This window comes from Moschus berezovskii, chromosome 22 (genome assembly GCF_049115385.1).
Source record: "Moschus berezovskii isolate FMDL1 chromosome 22, NW_MosBer_1.0, whole genome shotgun sequence".
Classification (NCBI taxonomy): domain Eukaryota; kingdom Metazoa; phylum Chordata; class Mammalia; order Artiodactyla; family Moschidae; genus Moschus; species Moschus berezovskii.
In genome coordinates, this window is record NC_142481.1 from 48,811,137 (window position 1) to 48,829,903 (window position 18,767).

The 18,767-nt window shown below is 38.3% G+C and overlaps 1 protein-coding gene across 1 annotated transcript in view; it reads left to right on the forward strand.

Moving 5' to 3' along the window:
- The first annotated feature begins 112 nt into the window (after positions 1-112).
- The window catches only part of VPS35 (VPS35 retromer complex component), a 30,607-nt gene continuing 11,952 nt past the window's right edge, over positions 113-18,767 (forward strand). Inside the window, exons 1-10 of the mRNA XM_055412850.2 lie at positions 113-218; positions 9,207-9,305; positions 10,608-10,704; positions 11,425-11,548; positions 12,007-12,189; positions 13,759-13,972; positions 15,150-15,233; positions 15,677-15,786; positions 17,285-17,381; positions 17,487-17,635. Of these exons, the coding sequence (XP_055268825.1) occupies positions 216-218; positions 9,207-9,305; positions 10,608-10,704; positions 11,425-11,548; positions 12,007-12,189; positions 13,759-13,972; positions 15,150-15,233; positions 15,677-15,786; positions 17,285-17,381; positions 17,487-17,635 (1,160 nt within the window). The 5' untranslated portion in view covers positions 113-215. The remainder of the gene's footprint in view (positions 219-9,206; positions 9,306-10,607; positions 10,705-11,424; positions 11,549-12,006; positions 12,190-13,758; positions 13,973-15,149; positions 15,234-15,676; positions 15,787-17,284; positions 17,382-17,486; positions 17,636-18,767) is intronic.

Below are 18,767 nucleotides of genomic sequence, written 5' to 3' on the forward strand. Positions count from 1 at the left end.
GTGGAGAGATTGGCTGGCGCCTAGGTCCTTCAGTCCACCGTGAAGTGACAGGGACCAATAAATACGCGGGAGTTGGGGGACCAATTGAGGAGTCGTCTGCTGTGTCCGAAGGCGGAGCTAGAGGGGGCGGGGCTTGGAGGGGCCGCAGAGTCACCTGACCGCGGGAGGCTCCGCGCGGGGTGGGTGCTGCTCGCTGCAGGCTTAGGGGTGTCGCCATGGTGAGTGCTGAGGGGCGGCGGGCCACGGCCTGACCCTTTTCCCAGCCACTGCTCACTCCCACCGCTTTGGAACCCTGCAGGCGGAGTCGGGGCCCAGCAGACGGGTCGGGGCTAATACCAGCCAGGCTTGGCCTACGGGTTGGGGGACAGGCCGGGGAAGGCCGCAAGCGGGCCGATCCGGGATCGGGTGGGCGGCGGCGCCTGGCCATGGCCGTCGCTCTTTGAGGAGGGGTATTCGCTCGGTATCTCTGGGAGTCTGTAAGGGCCTGCGAGCCCTCTGAGTGGAGTTGGCCACCGCCCCGCCTTGAGGGGATCTCTAGTGCTGGGTCTGGGCTTCTGGCTGGAACGGGGGCGTACGGAGGGCCTGAGGCTCAGGGCTGGCGTTGGGACCCGCCCAAAGGCTGCTCCCTTGCTGACGGTTCCACCTTTGTGCCTGGTAGTGCTTTCGTGTCCCTTTCTTGTGCAAGAAATACCTTCTGGAGGGTCCTTAATAGTGCGCGGGCCTTTTTTAGCCTCATAGGCCTCTTAGATTGCAGCGTGTGTCAGAGAATTCTAGGGACTGGCTTAGGTGAATTTCCTGGAAGGACTCATACTATCTGATATCCATTAATTCTGAGAGACAAAAAAGAGACTGCTTGTTTCCTTTAACATTTGTTCATTGGGCGCCCTGGCTCTTTTACTGACTTACCCATTGATGAAATCCAAGTCTTTTACTTACTAGAAGTAGGCATTCTCCTTAGCGCCTCTCCATGCTGGCAGCAAATCGTGGTGTAGCTGTTGGCTGGTGAACTTGAACTTCCTCAAAATGTGAATCCTTGTGTCTAGTTTCCACAAAGGCAAGTTGTCACTTGCATTTTATTAGCGTTTGACATAGCCTGTACTGTATAAATAATGTTTTTGCATGTTGGTGTACAGTATGTCAGTTTTGGTTATCTCAGTATTCAGTTTATGTAGACAGGCTTCTCACAACCTGTAAGCCTGGAAACAGGCTTCACTTTAAATGCGCTAATGCCAAAAAGCAAAATGTTTGACATGTATTGCTTTCATATAATATGATGCTGTACGAGGTGATTTTGCTTATTTCTCTGAATTCTTATTTGGTAATTGATATAAGAATGGTGCAAAAATTAAACTAGCATTTGTCTGTTTCTCAGCATTTATGGATTGATATTTATAGTGTTTGGAATAAAAAAGCACCTACCTGAGGATCTCTTATATATCCCCGTTCTGTGCTTGAGGAACCAGTTTGGAACAGTGAAGGAGACACACTGTACTGTCCTCATGAATTTTACTGGGAAAGAAAACTTGAGTAGTAGTCTTGTCACAACTACTGTCTCTGTGACTTGGGCAAGTCACTCATTTTTCCTTGAGTCTCCTTTTTGCATCTGAAAACAAATGTTCTCTTTTTGGCCCTTCCCAGTTCTAAAATCTAGGATTCAGTTCAACTTATCATGCATCTTGTGTGCCTTTTACGTCATGCACTGTACTGGGCACTGAAAACATAACCCATGCTTTCAAAGAACTTAAGAGTCTATCTGAAGACGTGCTTATGGAACTTAATGTAGTACAGTCTGAGGACTGAGGACAGTCGGTCAGTTGAGTGCTGTGGGGCCATGAAAGGAGAGAGGGTTCTGGGGAGTATGGGAAAGATTACAGGAAGTAGCGTGAACTGAGATTCTGAGGACAGTGAGTAGAAATTTTCTAGGTGGAGAAGAACGTGTAACTATAAAGCTGGGGGAAGTAAATGGTCGTGGTGTGTGCCATCATAGGATTCCTGGGGAAATTTATTGGTAATTGAAAGTGGAGAGGCTGGTATTAAAATATACCTTTCCCATCCCTTCATCGTGCTTAGGTCTCCCTACTTCAGTTGCTATTTTGTGTCTTACCGTCATTTAAAAAATAGTGTTTTCATTAACATAATGAAATTCTGTATCTTTGTGAGATGGTTATTTTCATTTTATAGTTGATTAGCATTGCATTGTTTGATTACATCTATCTTGAAAACATCTTTATGTGTGGAGAGATCGACAAGTCTCTAGGCTGGTTGTAGATAATTGCTGGTATCTATGGGGAATATAATAATGATGGGAACACTTATGTGGATTGCTTATTACTAAGTGCTAAGCAATTTTCAAGCTTTATCGGTGTCATTTCACTTTATTACTCATAACAGTGATACAAGTATTTCTATTATCCTTGTTTGCTGCAAGAGGAAATGAAAGCACATTGTTTGAATGGGAACTAGTTTTATAAGTGATATGTTCGTAGTGACCTTTGTTTTCTCTGCACCTTTTAACTGTAGACTTGTGAGGGCTATTTGGCTTGAATCTGTGGACTAAAAGGGGCCTAATCACAAATGTTAATTTGATCTTGACTCTAGTGTTTCCATTTTTCTCTGATATATATAATTGCTGTGTACAGAGTCATTTGTAAATGCAGAACCCCTTTTATGAATGAGGGGTCATTGGTTATCTAATTTGTGTGTAGTGAAATCATGTTCATGTTAAACTGACTTGCTCAGTGCCATACTTGGCAGGAAGGGCACCTAGATGTTCCTTTAGAATAGCCAGCTGCATTGTCTTACAAGTAATATGTAAAAGTACATTTCTTTATTATAGCTTTATCTCTTTATTTTCTACATTTTGTATATATACTTTTCTATTAATTTTAAACCCAGTTGATACAAAATAGAAAAATTTTGCTAATTTGCTTACAAATTACTGAGTCTAGTCAATTCTATACAAATATTTTTGAATTGTTTGTAATCTGTTTATAGGGCTTCCCAGATGGCTCAGTGATAAAGAATCCACCTGCCAATGCAGGAGACACAGCAAACACAGGTTCACTCCCTGGGTTGGGTAGATCCCCAGGAGAAGGAAATGGCAACCCACTCCAGTATTCTTGCCTGGAGAATCCCATGGACAGAGGAGCCAGGAGGACTACAGTCCATGGGATTGCAAAGAATTGGACATGATTTAGAGACTGAGCATGTACCCAGACTTTTTATAACCACACTTTTATTTGCCATATAATTATATACAGTGGCCAAAAGGTAGTACTATACCCAAATATCCATCAGCAGATGAATGGATAAACAAAATGATATATACACACAATGGAATATTATTTAACCTCAAAAAGAAGGAAATTTTGCATCTCTCTGGTGGTCCAGTGGTTCGGTTCAGTTCAGTTTAGTTGCTCAGTCATGTCCGACTCTTTGCGACCCTATGAATCACAGCACGCCAGGCCTCCCTGTCCATCACCAACTCCCGGAGTTCACTCAAACCCACCTCCATCAAGTCAGTGATGCCATCCAGCCATCTCATTCTCTGTTGTCCCCTTCTCCTCCTGCCCCCAATCCCTCCCAGCATCAGAGTCTTTTCCAGTGAGTCAACTCGTTGCATGAGGTAGCCAAAGTATTGGAGTTTCAGCTTTAGCATCAGTCCTTCCAGTGAACACCCAGGACTGATCTCCTTTAGAATGGACTGGTTGGATAAGAATGTGGTTAAGAATTTGCCAGCTAATGCAGGGGACACAGGTTCAATCCCTGGTCTGGGAAGATTGCCACATCTTCCACATGCCACTGGGCAGCTAAGCCAAGAGCCCTAGAACCCGTAGTCCGCAATAAGAGAGAAGCACCACAAGTATAGAGTAGCCCCCACTTGCCACAACTAGAGAAAGCCCAGTGAAAGCAATGAAGACCAAGTGCAGCCATAAATAAATTAATTAAAGTTTTAAAAAAGGGCATTTTGACATATGCTACAACATGGATGAACCTTGAAGATATAATGCCAAATGCAATAAACCAGACACAAAAGAATGAATATTGTATAATTCCCCTTATATCAGGTCCTACCTAGAGAAGTCAAGCTCTTAGACAAAGAAAGTGGTAGTTGCCTTGGGCAGGAGTAGGGGGATGGGAAGTTACTGTTTATTGCTCAGAGTTTCCTTTTGGAAAGGTGAAAAAGTTCTGGAGATGAATGGTGGCAGTGGCTGTACAACAGTGTTAATGTACTTAATGCTGCCGAACTGCACTCTTAAAAATGGTTAAAATGGCAAGTTTTACGTTGTGTATGTTTTACTACAGTAAAAATTTCTGCTTATCTCAAAGCTGGCCTTCTGAACCTAGTGAAATCCGTTGATTCTAATAGTTGTTAAATCTATTGCATCCAGAGGTAAGGAGCCAAAAAACACAAACCGTTGCTTGGTCTCAGAGAACTAGCCCATGATGAATAGTGAATTTCATTAACTCAGAATCCTTAAATGCACATGTCCTCCTTGTCAACATTTTACACTAATAGTTTTGTTGTGTGAGTTAGTGTTCAGTTTAAAGGATATTGAACTTTTTCTTTGATATTTATTTACGCTTTTGAAGAAGTATGCCCTAGGGAAACTCAGTTTCAAAACATTTTTACCGCCCAAAAAGGAAACCCTGTACTCATTAATCAGTTACTCATCCACTTTCCCTCTTTCCCTCCTGGTAACCACCAGTCTGCTTTCTGTTTCTATGGATGATTTTCCTATTCTGGATGCAAATATACCTCATTTTATTGTGCTTTGCTCTACTGCATTTTTTTTTCCCCCAAATTGAAATTTTTTGGCAATCCTGCATCTAGCAAGTCTTTTTGGTGCCATTTTTCTAACAGCATTTACTCACTTTGTGTTTCTGTGTCACATTTTGGTAATTCTCACAGTATTTCATACTTTTTCATTATCATATTTGTTATGGTGATCAGTTATGATTGTTTTGAGGTGACACAAACTGTACTTAGATAAGTCTGCAAACTTAATTTTTAAGTGTGTGTATTCTCACTGCCCCCTGACCAGCTCTTCTCCATTACTCTCCCTTTTCTTGAGCCTCCCAATTCCCCAAGATACAACAGTATCTTGAAATTAAGCCAATTAATTGCCCTACAATAGTCTCTTAAGTGTTCAAATGAAAGAAAGAGTTCAAAGAGTTCAAGTGAAATCAAAAGCTAGAAATGATTAAGCTCAGTGAGGAAGACATGTCAAAAACTTAGTCTCTTGTACCAAACAGTTAGCCAAGTTGTAAATGTAAAGGAAAAATTACTGAAGGAAATTAAAAGTGCTACTCCAGTGATCACATGAGTGAAAGGAAGGTGAAACTGTCTTATGGTTGATGTGTAGAAAGTTTTAGTGGTCTGGATAGATGATCAAACCACCATCACATTTCCTTTAGCCAAAGCCTAATTCAGAGCAAGGCCCTCTCCAGTTCCGTGAAGGCTGAGAGAGGTAAGAAAGCTGCATAAGGAAAGTTTGAAGTTAGCAGAAGTTGGTTCATAAGGTATTATGTAAAGAAGCCATCTTCATAGCATAAGAATGCAAGGTGAAGCTGCAAATGCTGATGTAGATGCTGTAACAAGTTACCTAGCAGGTCTGGATAAGATAATTAATAACGGTGGCTACACTAAACAAGGGTTTTCCTTGTAGACAAAACAGCCTTCTATTGGAAGACAATACCATCTAGGACTTTCACAGCCAGAGAGAAGTCCATGTCTGGCTTCAGGAACAGGCTGACTTGTTAGGGGCTAGTGCAGCTGATGACTTTAAGTTGAAGCCAGTATTCATTTACTATTCCTAAAATCCTAGGGTCCTTATGAAGTATGGGCCTGTGCCCATAAACGGAAAAACAAAGCCTGGATGACAGCACATCTGTTTACAACATAGTTTACTGAATGTTTTAAGCTCACTGTTGAGACCTGTTGCTCAGAAAAGAAAGGATTGCTTTCAGAATATTAATAATTATTACATACCTAACACCCAAGAGTTCTGATGGAGACATACGGTGAGATTAATATTGTTTTCCTGCTAGCTAACACAACATCCATTCTGTAGCCCACAGATCAAGGAGTTATTTTGAATTTCAAGTCTTATTATTTCAGAAATACATCTCAGGGATTTCTCTGATGGTCCAGTGGCTAAGACTCAGCATTCCCAGTAAAGGGACCTAGTTCCATTCCTGGTCAAGGAACTAAATCTCACGTGCCACAACTAAGAGTTCACATTGCCACAGCTAAAGATCCTGCATGCTGCAACAGAGATTGAAGATGCCACATGCTGCAACTAAAACCCAGTGCAGCCAAATGAAAAGATTTCAAAAGACTGTAGCTGCCATAGATAATAATTCCTTTGATGGATCTGGGCAAATTGAAAACCTTCTGGAAAGGATTCACCATTCTAGAAGCTATTAAGAACGTTTGTGATTCAAGGGAAGAGGTCAAAAAAATCAACATACACAGGAGTTTGGAAGAAGTGGATTCCAGTCCTCATGGATGACCTTGGTTGGTTGAAGACTTCAGTGGAGAAAGTAACTGAAGATGTGGTGGAAATAACAAGAGAACTAGAATCAGAAGTGGAGTCTAAAGATGTGATTGAATTGCCAAATCTCCTGATCTGACTTTAACAGATGAAGAGTTGCTTTGTATGAATGAGTAAAGAAAGTGGTTTCTTGAAATGAATGCCACCCCAGTGAAGATGTTGTGAAGACTGTTGAAAATGGCAGCACAGGATTCAGAATATTACATAAACTTAGTGAATACAGCAGGGCAGTTTGAGGGGCTTCCAGGTGGCACAGTGGTAAAGAATCTGCCTGCCAGTGTAGGAGATGCAAGAGAGGCAAGTTTGATCCCTGGCTCGGGAAGATCACCTGGAGGAGGAAATGGCAACCCACTCCAGTATTCTTGCCTGGAAAATCCCATGGACAGAGGAGCCTGACGGGCTACAGTCCAAAGAGTTGGACATGTCTGAGCTACTGAGCACACAGGGTTTGAGAGAACTGACTCCAATTTTGGAAGTTCTGCTATGGGTAAGATGGTATCAGACTATCACATGCCACAGAGAAATTGCTCGTGAAAGAAAGAGCCAGTCCATGAGGCAGACTTTATTATTGTCTTATTTTAAGAAATTACCACAGCCTCCACGACCTCCAGCAACCACCATCCTAATTAGTCAACAGCCATCAACATCAAAGTGAGACCCTGCACCAGCAAAAACTTGCTGAAGGCTCAGATGATGGTTAGCAGTTTAGCCATAAATTATTTTTAAATTAAAGTGTATGTATTGTTTACTTAGACATAATGCTGTTGCAGACTTAATTAATAGACTGCAGTACAGTGTACACATGCGAAACTGCAAAGTTTATGTGACTGAGTTTATTGCAGTATTGCTTTTCTGCTGTGGTCTGGAACTGAACGTGCAGTATCTCTGAGCTATGCCTTAATTTCTTATCAGTGCAGTCACACAATGTGTGGGCTTCCATGTCTGATTTCTTTTACTTAAATAACCTTTTTGTAGTTCACATAGCATCTATCAATACTTCACTCCTTATGATTAATATTCCTTATATGTATATAACATAATTTGTTTATCCATTCATCTGTTGATTCTTTCGTTGCTTTTTATTAAAAATATAGTCTAAAACCAGCTTATTCATTCCAACAGTGAATGTTTGTGAAGCATCCATTATGTGTCTGGCAATGTGTTGGGTTCCAGGGATGTGAAATAGTCATCATTTATAGTTATAATGTGATGCCTGCTGTAGCAGAGGTGTAAACACAGTGTTTATACAATATAAGGGGTGGAGTGGTTAATTTTGCTTCACAGGTAGATCTGATTCATTTTGCAAGCAGATTTTTCTGATGGCGAAAGCAAGACTATACTGGTGTATTTTGTCCATTATAACTGTAGCTGTCTGATTTGAAATGATAAGGTAGATCCTCAAGGGAGTTACTCTTTATGGTGTTCTACTACGAGTCACTGTCAGCAGCTTTAGCTATTTTATTTCTAAGCTGTTTCAGTCAGTTCAGTTCAGTCTCTCAGTCGTGTCCAACTCTTTGCGACCCCATGAATCACAGCACGCCAGGCCTCCCTGTCCATCACCGACTCCCGGAGTTCACTCAAACTCATGTCCATCAAGTCGGTGATGCCATCCAGCCATCTCATTCTCTGTTGTCCCCTTCTCCTCCTGCCCCCAATCCCTCCCAGCATCAGTCTTTTCCAGTGAGTCAACTCTTCGCATGAGGTGGCCAAACTATTGTCCCTCATCAAATATTGCCTAAGAGGATAGGCAATATTTTTGAACTGTGGTGCTGGAGAAGACTCTTGAGAGTCCCTTGGACTGCAAGGAGATCCAACCAGTCCATTCTAAAGGAGATCAATCCTGGGTGTTCATTGGAAGGACTGATGCTAAAGCTGAAACTCCAATACTTTGGCCACCTCACGCGACGAGTTGACTCACTGGAAAAGACTCTGATGCTGGGAGGGATTGGGGGTGGGAGGAGACAGGGACGACAGAGAATAAGATGGCTGGATGGCATCACCAACTCAATGGACATGAGTTTGAGTGAACTCCGGGAGTTGGTGATGGACAGGGAGGCCTGGCGTGCTGTGATTCATGGGGTCGCAAAGAGTCGGACACGACTGAGCGACTGAACTGAAGAGGATATGTGTTCTCATAAACTAGTTCCTTGGTCTTCCTAAGAATAGACTAAGATGCAGATGAAAGGTAGGTTAGGGAAAAAGGAAGCTTTTAGAGATTTGGGTTAGACTACTTAACCACCACAGATTGGTTATGTTCTAGGTGGATTTGGGTCGCGGAGAGTCGGACACGACTGAGCGACTGAGCTGAGCTGAGCTGAGCTGAGCTGAGCTGAGCGGAGCATAGGCAGCCATAAACCACCACCTTATATTTCTTTGAAGACAACCTGCTACAGGAATGTTGAGTCAGTTTCTGAGAAGAAATTCTCTGTATCTGTTACTTTTCTCCTTCACCAGTCTTATGCTATTAACTTCAATAACGGGACAGCTCCCTGTTCATTTGTCAAAAATTGATAAATGAGTCTGAGATGTAGAACTGGAATGAACCTTATGTGAAAGCTTTGTAAATGTAAACTATGGCTGGACCTACAAAAATAACAGATTTTCTCTAATTGACACATTAATGGGAGATTTTAAAAAAACTTTTTTTAGCCTACAACACAGCAGTCACCGCAGGATGAGCAGGAAAAACTCCTGGATGAAGCCATACAGGCTGTGAAGGTCCAATCATTCCAGATGAAGAGATGCCTGGTAAGAATGACAGTGTGAGAGGCACAGTTGTAGTCTGCATGTTCCTGGGAATTTTAAGCTGTGTTTTCTAAAGCCTCTAGCACTACTGCCCTGGTAAATCTAATAATATTCAGCCTCAGCTCCCTCAGGCGCTATGTGGAGCAATTTCAGTAGATAGCCCTGTTGAGATATTTATTTACCTTTATATTTATGGTTTGAAATTGTCTGTCTTCCCTACCAGAATGTCAGCTCCATGAGGATGGGAGACCCTGCCTTCTACTTACACATCACTGTATTATCTCCATACCCTATCTGACCTGAATTATTGGCCTCATCAGTTCTATACCTCAAACCTGAGGGGTATTTGACATATAATAGTTGCTTAATAAATATTGGTTTAAAATGCTTTCAATTTTAATTGTTCAGCCTTTCCCCTCTATCTTAAAGGCTTTTATTTCTGTCCTGAACAGATATATTTTTTGGTAAGAACTACCTTAAAAACTATACTTAATTTTCATATTCTGAAAGAGTAGATTATCTGTGTAGAAACTATAGATTCTCTGGAATAAAATTTAAGAAATGGAACCAAATAGGCTGGTACTTAAATTATAAGTTGCTGTATTGATGATGATGATAATATCTTGCCTTTGTAACATGTCTTAGAGTTTCTAAAGCTTAGTAATAATATGCTCTTTTAACCAGTTGTATCTATTGTATTGTTTTTCTTGCAAACCAGTTTGTAAAAACAGAACTCTTGGAGTGGAGAAAATGGGTGGCATGGAGCTTGCTATTGCTTGCTTCTGTCTCTTTCTGTGTATGAACAGTGTTTCTGTATCTAAAGGAATTGTCTATGTTTATGTCTTAAGTGGGGCATATGGACATTGTGAGAAGGAACGCATACTTAAAAAGTAGTCATTCCAGACATCTCTGAAGAGTGTTTAACCTATGACCAAGCCATTGTCAGAATAGTAACTTTCTTTCAAAAGAATCAGTATGCCAGTTTCCTTTCTTACAGGTAAAAGATAAATAAATGGAGCTATAGTTTCATAGTTGCCAGGATTGTAAAGATTTGAGTTATTGCCAGGAAGCTTGTGGTCCTAGATAAATGAGATTTGCTAAGCTTTACCGCCTGGTGAGGTATCTTACTCTTTTCAGTAAAGTGAAGGCAAGGTGAAATTAAACTTGATTTTTATGTGATTAAAATAATTTAGGTGCTATATACGTTTAAAACTGTGTAATAGATCCTTAATTAAAGTTTGTATAGCCAAGTTAAATGTTTATTTAAATTAAGCATTCTCACCAATGCTCTTGGTTTTTCTGTAGGACAAAAACAAGCTTATGGATGCTCTGAAACATGCTTCTAATATGCTTGGTGAACTGCGGACTTCTATGTTATCACCAAAGAGCTACTATGAACTTTGTATCTTTTGACTGTTGAAGAACATTTTGATCATACTATTTTCTTGATAAGGCTTATTTTGCTTGTTCCCTAAGTTTTTCAGAAGTTGTATTATTTCTCATTGTCTTAATCAAATAGTACTTCTCCCTGCGAATGTGCTCAGAAGAGTATCAGAAACCCCTTTTCTGTGCTTACACTTCTTTATGTGGCTTGTTGTTATATCTCGGTTTTCAGACTACTCATGAAGGATATTGAAAGTATTAAGCAATTGGTTTTTTAATGCTAAGATTTTGTCAACTGGACTCTGAAATGTAAAGGACATCAGTGATTTGCCATTTCAAAACCCTTAAGTAGTCTCACAGGCAATCTTATTTTTATTGTTTTGTTTTACCAGATATCTTTAAAATGCCTTAAAGTCAGGAAAGCCCAGAAGAAATTCTGTCTTTACTTAATTTAAACATGCTTTCTTACATGACTAACATTTAGGAAATTTGCCCAGTATAGAAGTTCCCTGGTGGTTTAGTGGTTAGAATTCTGGGCTTTCACTGCCATGGCCTAGTTTCAATCCCTGGTTGAGGAGTTAAGATCCCACAAGCTGTGGCGCATGCCCCCCACCCCCAATAAATAAGAAAAAACTTCAATACCAAGAAAAGAAATTTGACCAATTTAATGAGTTCAACAAGTTGTAGAATCAACATTCTTAGGTTGACTTAACTTTAAATCCTTAATGATAATTAAAAGATATGGCTATTTCTGATGAACTGCACTACTTGGAAGTTTACCTGACAGATGAATTTGCTAAAGGAAGAAAAGTGGCAGATCTCTATGAACTTGTACAGTATGCCGGAAACATTATCCCAAGGCTGTAAGTTATTAAGACTCTGCGGGCTTTTATATCTGCATTTCCTACTTTGTGTTACATCCTTTAAAATCAGCGGGTTTAAGGTTATTTAATTTCTTAGCAAATAGAGGTTAACATTTTGATAGTGATTTTTTTAAGGCTGTGAAGTATAAATAACTATTTATTATAGATTATTGAAGAACTTTGAAAATAGAAAAAAAAGGACATATTTTGTTTAATTTCTTGACTACTAGAAAAGTTAATATCATGACAGTTATGAGTCCTAATGTGTTTAAAGGTGATATTATAAATAAATGGAAGGGTGTCAGTAAGCAGTTATATTTTAAATTAGATGATATTTTCTTTATTACGTAGGAGAAAACCTGCTTCCTGTCTTATTTCATGTTTGTATATATTGTGTTTGAATATAGTCAAATTCTTGAGTATTTTATTTCTAATCAAATGTTGTCTCATTCTTCTAGTTATCTGTTGATCACAGTTGGAGTTGTATACGTCAAGTCATTTCCTCAGTCCAGGAAAGATATTTTGAAAGATTTGGTAGAAATGTGCCGTGGTGTGCAACATCCCTTGAGAGGTCTATTTCTTCGAAATTATCTACTTCAGTGTACCAGAAACATCTTACCTGATGAAGGGGAGCCAACAGAGTAAGTGGTTTTCTTTATTTATTTAGCTGTAGTATTTTTATTGTTGTTGCAAAACATATAAAAAGTATAGAAAAGTATACAGAAGAAAATAAATGTCAGTAATTCTCCTACCCAGAGTCAGCCACTGGCAGCATTTTGTTATAGGTTTCCTTTGAGACACAGTATACGTGGTGTGATATAAAATGTACTCTTATGGAAATTATGTGTAGGTCGTTAGAACCTGCTTTTTTAATTTAGCATAGTTGAAAGCATTTTTCCATTCCATCAGATATTCTTTGAAAATACAACTTTTTAAATGGGTTACATTTTGAAAATTGTATTTGTGATAAAATAACGAAGTATGTTTAACTTCTTTTATGAGCTAGCCAGTTTTCATATTGTTTCTTGAATGTCTTACCAGTTTTTATAATTTAGCAACTTCTAGTTACCCCGGAGTATAAGTGATTTTAATTATCTGTGCACACAAATTAGATATTAACTCCAAAACAGGTGGGGGGGAAATGCCATTCAGAGAGAACTGTCTCTTATGCAACCAATATTCTAGCATCCGAGTCTGTTGTGCTTTTATCCCACAAAGATGACAGGTGGTCTTTATCCAGTTGGGTGAACTATGCACATGACAAGTTCCCTTGATTGAGGAACTTAATTCCCTTTTTAAAAAGTTTCTTTATTCATTTATTTCTAATGTGTATATTTTAATTGTTTTTAGTATATCTGCATCACTTCCTTTTTAAAAGAAAAGCTATAATAAAACTTTAACCATGCATATGACAAAAATTTAAATGGTGTAGAAAAGATAAAAATTTAAGAGTGTAGAGAAGATGGTGAGGTTATTTGCTGTGTTATGATTTGATTCAGTTTTGAGCATTAATTTAGTCATCAGCAAAAAGTTTTGAAAACTACTAAGTTTCCCATCTTAGGAAATGTAAAAATAAGCAAGAAATATTTGGTCTTACAGAGCTTACAAAGTTTATAGTTCAATTGCAAACATAAAATACTCAATAATAAAATGATGAGTTAACAGTGACACAAGTGTCCATTTTTTAAGGCTTTTTGAATTAATGGTATACAATTCCAAGAACAAGTTTAGTTGGCCTAGGAAAAGGAGTGGTTAAGTTGCTTCAGTTGTACTGGACTTTTCATGACCCCATGGACTGTAGCCTGACAGGATCCTCTGTCCGTGGGATTCTCCAGGCAAAAATACTGGAATGGGTTGCCATGCCCTCCTCCAGGGGATCCTCCCAACCCAGGGATCGAACCCGCATCTCTTAGATTTTCTGCATTGGCAGGAGGGTTCTTTATCATAACTAGTGCCACGTGGGAATTCCCAAAAGGAGTTGGGTGGGAGCATTTTGTCCCTCTAAACTTGAACTGTGTCCCCTCCCTGATATTCTTTTCTCTCTTTCTCTTGAAATTGAGCACTAAGACAGTGTAGTTGAAGATGTCTTTCATGAAGCATTTGGTGTATTAAAGAGGTAAGAAGGAAATGCACAAAGAAGAGGAATAGTAGTAAATTGTTCCTATATTTAAATACTGTGTATAAAAATTTTTCCAACTGTTTCTTTGCAGTGAAGAAACAACTGGTGATATCAGTGATTCCATGGATTTTGTCCTACTCAACTTTGCAGAAATGAACAAGCTCTGGGTTCGAATGCAGCATCAGGGCCATAGCCGAGATAGAGAAAAAAGAGAACGAGAAAGACAAGAACTGAGAATTTTAGTGGGGACAAATTTGGTGCGCCTTAGTCAGTTGGAAGGTGTAAATGTGGAACGCTACAAGCAGGTTCATATCTTTTTACTGCTCATCTTTTCTTATGTCATGAGATATATAAAATCTGATTTTTGAAATTGAAATATTTTAAAAAATAATATTGCATTGAAAACTGTTGATCAAAGAAGACTTAAGTAAACTAAAAGATATATTTTGAGTCTGTGTTTGTGGATTGGAAGACTCAGTATTATCATTATCAAGATACCAGTTTTCTTTACATTGAGATTTATTTTACTATGCTGCTGCTGCTGCTAAGTCACTTCAGTCGTGTCCGACTCTGTGCGACCCCATAGACGGCAGCCAACCAGGCTCCCCCGTCCCTGGGATTCTCCAGGCAGGAACACTGGAGTGGGTTGCCATTTCCTTCTCCAATGTGTGAAAGTGAAAAGGGAAAGTGAAGTCGCTCAGTCGTGTCCGACCCTTAGCGACCCCTTACTCTAAAGCTACAATAAAGTAATGTGATATTGGTGAAAAGGATAAATACATTTATCAGTGGAGAATAAATCAGGAAATAGCAGACTTTTTCTTTACAGGACCAAATAGTACTTATTTTTTGGTTTTGCAAGCCATATAGTTTGCAGCTGTTAAATTCTGCCAGTGTAGTGCAGAAGCAGCCAAAGATAATGTGGAAACAATATACAAAAATGTTCATTAAACTAGATTTGCTGACCCCTAGAAGAGGTGATCCAGAATAGACTCACGTGTATATAATCAATTATTGTTGATAAGGGTGCGAAGGCAACCTTTTCAGCAAGTGATTCTGGAACAATTGGACATCTGTATGCAAACCAAGTCTCTGAACTGTGACCCATTCTCACACTATGCAGAGGAACTCAAAAAATTGATCAAAGTCATAAGTGTGAAATTTGCAACTGGCATTTTTAGAAGAAAACATAAAGGAAGTCTTTATAACCTTGGATTAGGTAAACTTTCTTAGGACACAAAAAGCACAAACCATAAAAGAAAAAACACCAATGAAATGGACTTTGACTTTTATGAAATAGAAACCCAGAATTTTTTTATTTAAATATTCTTCTGTAAAATTTTACGGTTTAGTCTAGAAATGAAGTATGGATCAGGAAAACCTAAAATATGATTTTTAAGTTAATAGTTCAAATACGTTACTGGAGGAGGGACTTAAGATTTTGAAAATAATTCTGAAATTCTTAAAATCTTTTTCTTCTTTCAGATTGTTTTGACTGGCATATTGGAACAAGTGGTGAATTGCAGAGATGCTTTGGCTCAGGAATATCTCATGGAGTGCATTATTCAGGTAGGTGAGAACATTTCAGGTTTTTAAAGAACTCGTTTTGTATTTCATTAATTTTCTTTGTTTTGGGGGAAAAAATCTTGATTGAAGAGATTAAGCTTTCCTGAATAAATCCTTTTCTCCTATTAGTATAATAACATGGTCTTTGTATTGATGGATTTTTCTTCCCAAAATGTAGGAAAGAATAACCTCCAAGTTGTCTAGGTATCATTAGTTTTAGTTTAATTGTAGGTGTACTTTGGTTGACAGAATATTTCTTCCTGGGGTTATGTTTAGAGAGGCTTGAAAGGGATGTATCTGTACTTGCTTGTATAATGTTAAAATGACTTTTTTCCCCCACAAATATGAGCTTTAAATATTAAGTCCAGAATATAGTGGAAAATGCTTTTACTAATTGATTTTTGCTTGTTGATTTTAGTAATAATCAATTATCATTTGATTTTCAGGTTTTCCCTGATGAATTCCACCTTCAAACTTTGAATCCTTTTCTTCGGGCCTGTGCTGAGTTACACCAAAATGTAAATGTGAAAAACATAATCATTGCTTTAATTGATAGGTAAGAGTTTCCCATATTGAAGGGCAGATGTTCTGACTTTTGAATAATGAATTTAAAACATTTTTGTGAATTCCTTTTTACATCTTTATTAATGATTTTGATTTAGTTACATTAATTCTGTAAGTATCTACTGAGTACTTGTCTGGCTTACTCATGAAAGAAGTTTAGCTCTTAATTGAACAGAAGGCATGGAGATAATATTTTTAATCTATGTGTTTAATTGGTGTTTAAAGACATTATACAATCCCAACATTTAAATTTTATAAATCTAGTTGTCACCAGAGAGCAATCCTTGTGTTTTACAATGATGAAAATTATCTTTCAGAGGGAAACAATTTGATCTGGAATCTTTTTCAAGTAGACATAAATATAGATGATTAAGAATGTTCAAGTAATCACTCTGTTACTGCATTTTTTAAAAGAAGAATTTTCAAGTACTAAAAATATTAGTAAATCCCCAGTATGTTTAAATAATACTTCTTTAGCCTTTGGTCTTGGTTAAATGTATAACTTGGCCTTTGATACAGCTTTAATGAGTGCCTGCTGGGTGCTGGTACATAGTATGTTTCCTGCTTGTGAGCATACACTCATTGACATTATGAAACCAGAAACCCAAGTGAAGATTTATTTCTGCAAATACTTTTACTATGTTTTAAATATCTTAAGTTCGGAGAAGGCAATGGCAAGCCACTCCAGTACTCTTGCCTGGAAAATCCCATGGATGGAGGAGCCTGGTAGGCTACAGTCCATGGGGTCACTCAGTCGGACACGACTGAGCGACCTCACTTTCACTTTTCACTTTCACGCATTGGAGAAGGAAATGGCAACCCACTCCAGTGTTCTTGCCTGGAGAATTCCAGGGACGGGGGAGCCTGGTGGGCTGCCGTCTATGGGGTCGCACAAAGTCAGACACGACTGAAGCAACTTAGCAGCAGCAGCAAATATCTAAGTTATTAGTTTTAAAGTCAATTTATATAGCTGAATTCTCCAAATTATCAGGTCGATCCTTGGTTTTGAGAATTATAAGTCATTTGGGGATACTCTTAATGGAAGCTGATAACTGGATTTTCTTATGTTAGGCATAATACTACTTAAATGTGGGTCCAGTTGTAATCAGGATAAACAGTAATGATAATGGAACAAACATTGTTTTGAGTAGTTTAGATGTGGTAAATAGAAGTTAACTTGACTGCTTTTGGAATTAGTTGTGTTTTAAACTTTACAATAGTAAAAATGCAGTGTCGTAAAATTATCTATGTACTTTTTATGTTTCAGAGATTATTTTTTGTAATCATGGCTGTTGAATATATTTTGTCATGTTAATACAGCTCTATCCATGACTACTTAATTAGGCTTCAAAGAATTTGACAGAATTGACCTGTTAAAAATCTGGTGTATATGGTATAAAGTAAGAATACAGTGAGAAAGACATCATGGGTTAAACTCTTCCATTAAAAATGAATATATCTTTTCAAATAAAGAGTATTTTCTTTTTTAGATTAGCTTTATTTGCTCACCGTGAAGATGGACCTGGGATCCCAACAGATATTAAACTTTTTGACATATTTTCACAGCAGGTGGCTACAGTAATACAGGTTTGTATGACTTTCTTCCTAAGTTCTAAAAACTTTCATAATTCGCAGCTGATAGTCTTTTAGTAATTGTTTAAAATAAATTCCATGGTTTTCTGAATATTCCAGTCTAGACAAGACATGCCTTCGGAGGATGTTGTATCTTTACAAGTCTCTCTCATTAATCTTGCTATGAAGTGCTATCCTGATCGTGTGGACTATGTTGATAAAGTTCTAGAAACAACAGTGGAGATATTTAATAAGTTAAACCTTGAACAGTAAGTCAAACATTTTTATAAAAACCTTTGTAAAACTTTTTTGTCCCAGATCTGTTTTTCTTTCGCAGTTATTTTTTAAAATGTTAGAGTTCATCTTGTTTTTTAAGCATCTGTTAGATTGACATGCTTGGTACCAGCCAGGGCAGAAAGCGGCAGCCAGTTGCTTGGTTGTGTACAGTGATCAAGTAGTGACACTCATAGACCATAGGCATCTTTAGAGACCCGTGTCTCCATTCAGACCCCTTTGTATATAAGGGCGAGTTAGTATTTCCATAAGTAGTTTCAAAAAGTTAGGGATGCATGTATGTATTTAAGATGTGAAAATTATATTGGTTTAAATTTTTGTCTGTTTTCAGCTTTGATTTTGAGGTCAGGCATAGTATGAATATTCTGTTGTGTACTTACATGTTCCTCAGCTATGCTGTCCTAGACCTGTTGCATCCTCTAGTGGCCACTTGCACAGTTGTGATCTTATTATCTTTTCCCGGTAGTCCCTTTACTGTCCCATCCTCCACTGCTTCTGAACATGATGAGTCAAGCTAGGCCCCTCCTTGCCCTGTATTATCATTTCATCTCACATTATCTTTCTGTTTTCCATCTCTCTTCCAGTGGTTTAGTTGCATCTGGAAGATTTCTTTTTTCTTTTACCTCTTTTTCTGTCACTCTCATTTTTTGTGTGAATCAAAAAACATTCCAGATCTTAAATAAATTTTGTATCTTTATCTTCCCCACTAAATGAGTTTTAAAGTAAAATTAGACAGAATAAAGAATTTGAAGTCCCAGCCTCTAAAGGTCTTATAAATGCCTGGACATTCCTCAGTCACCCTGGAATGTTCCTAATTTTATCCTGCTTTTCCTTATTCACCAACATCTGATGCAGAAGAAATAATTTATGTATTATGTTCTTGAATTGCTAGTTTTGCGTGGATTTTTTCATCCTGAATATATAGTACTTATTGACTGCCCTAGAAACCTAACTACCACTTAAAATACTTCCCTTAGAAATACCACATTCTAGACAGTCTTTTTAACTCCAGGTATACAACCTGTTCATGAATTGTAGACCAGCATAACCTATTGGATCTATAGGACTTTAATAGATGAATAAATGTGTATGTTTAAGTGGACATCT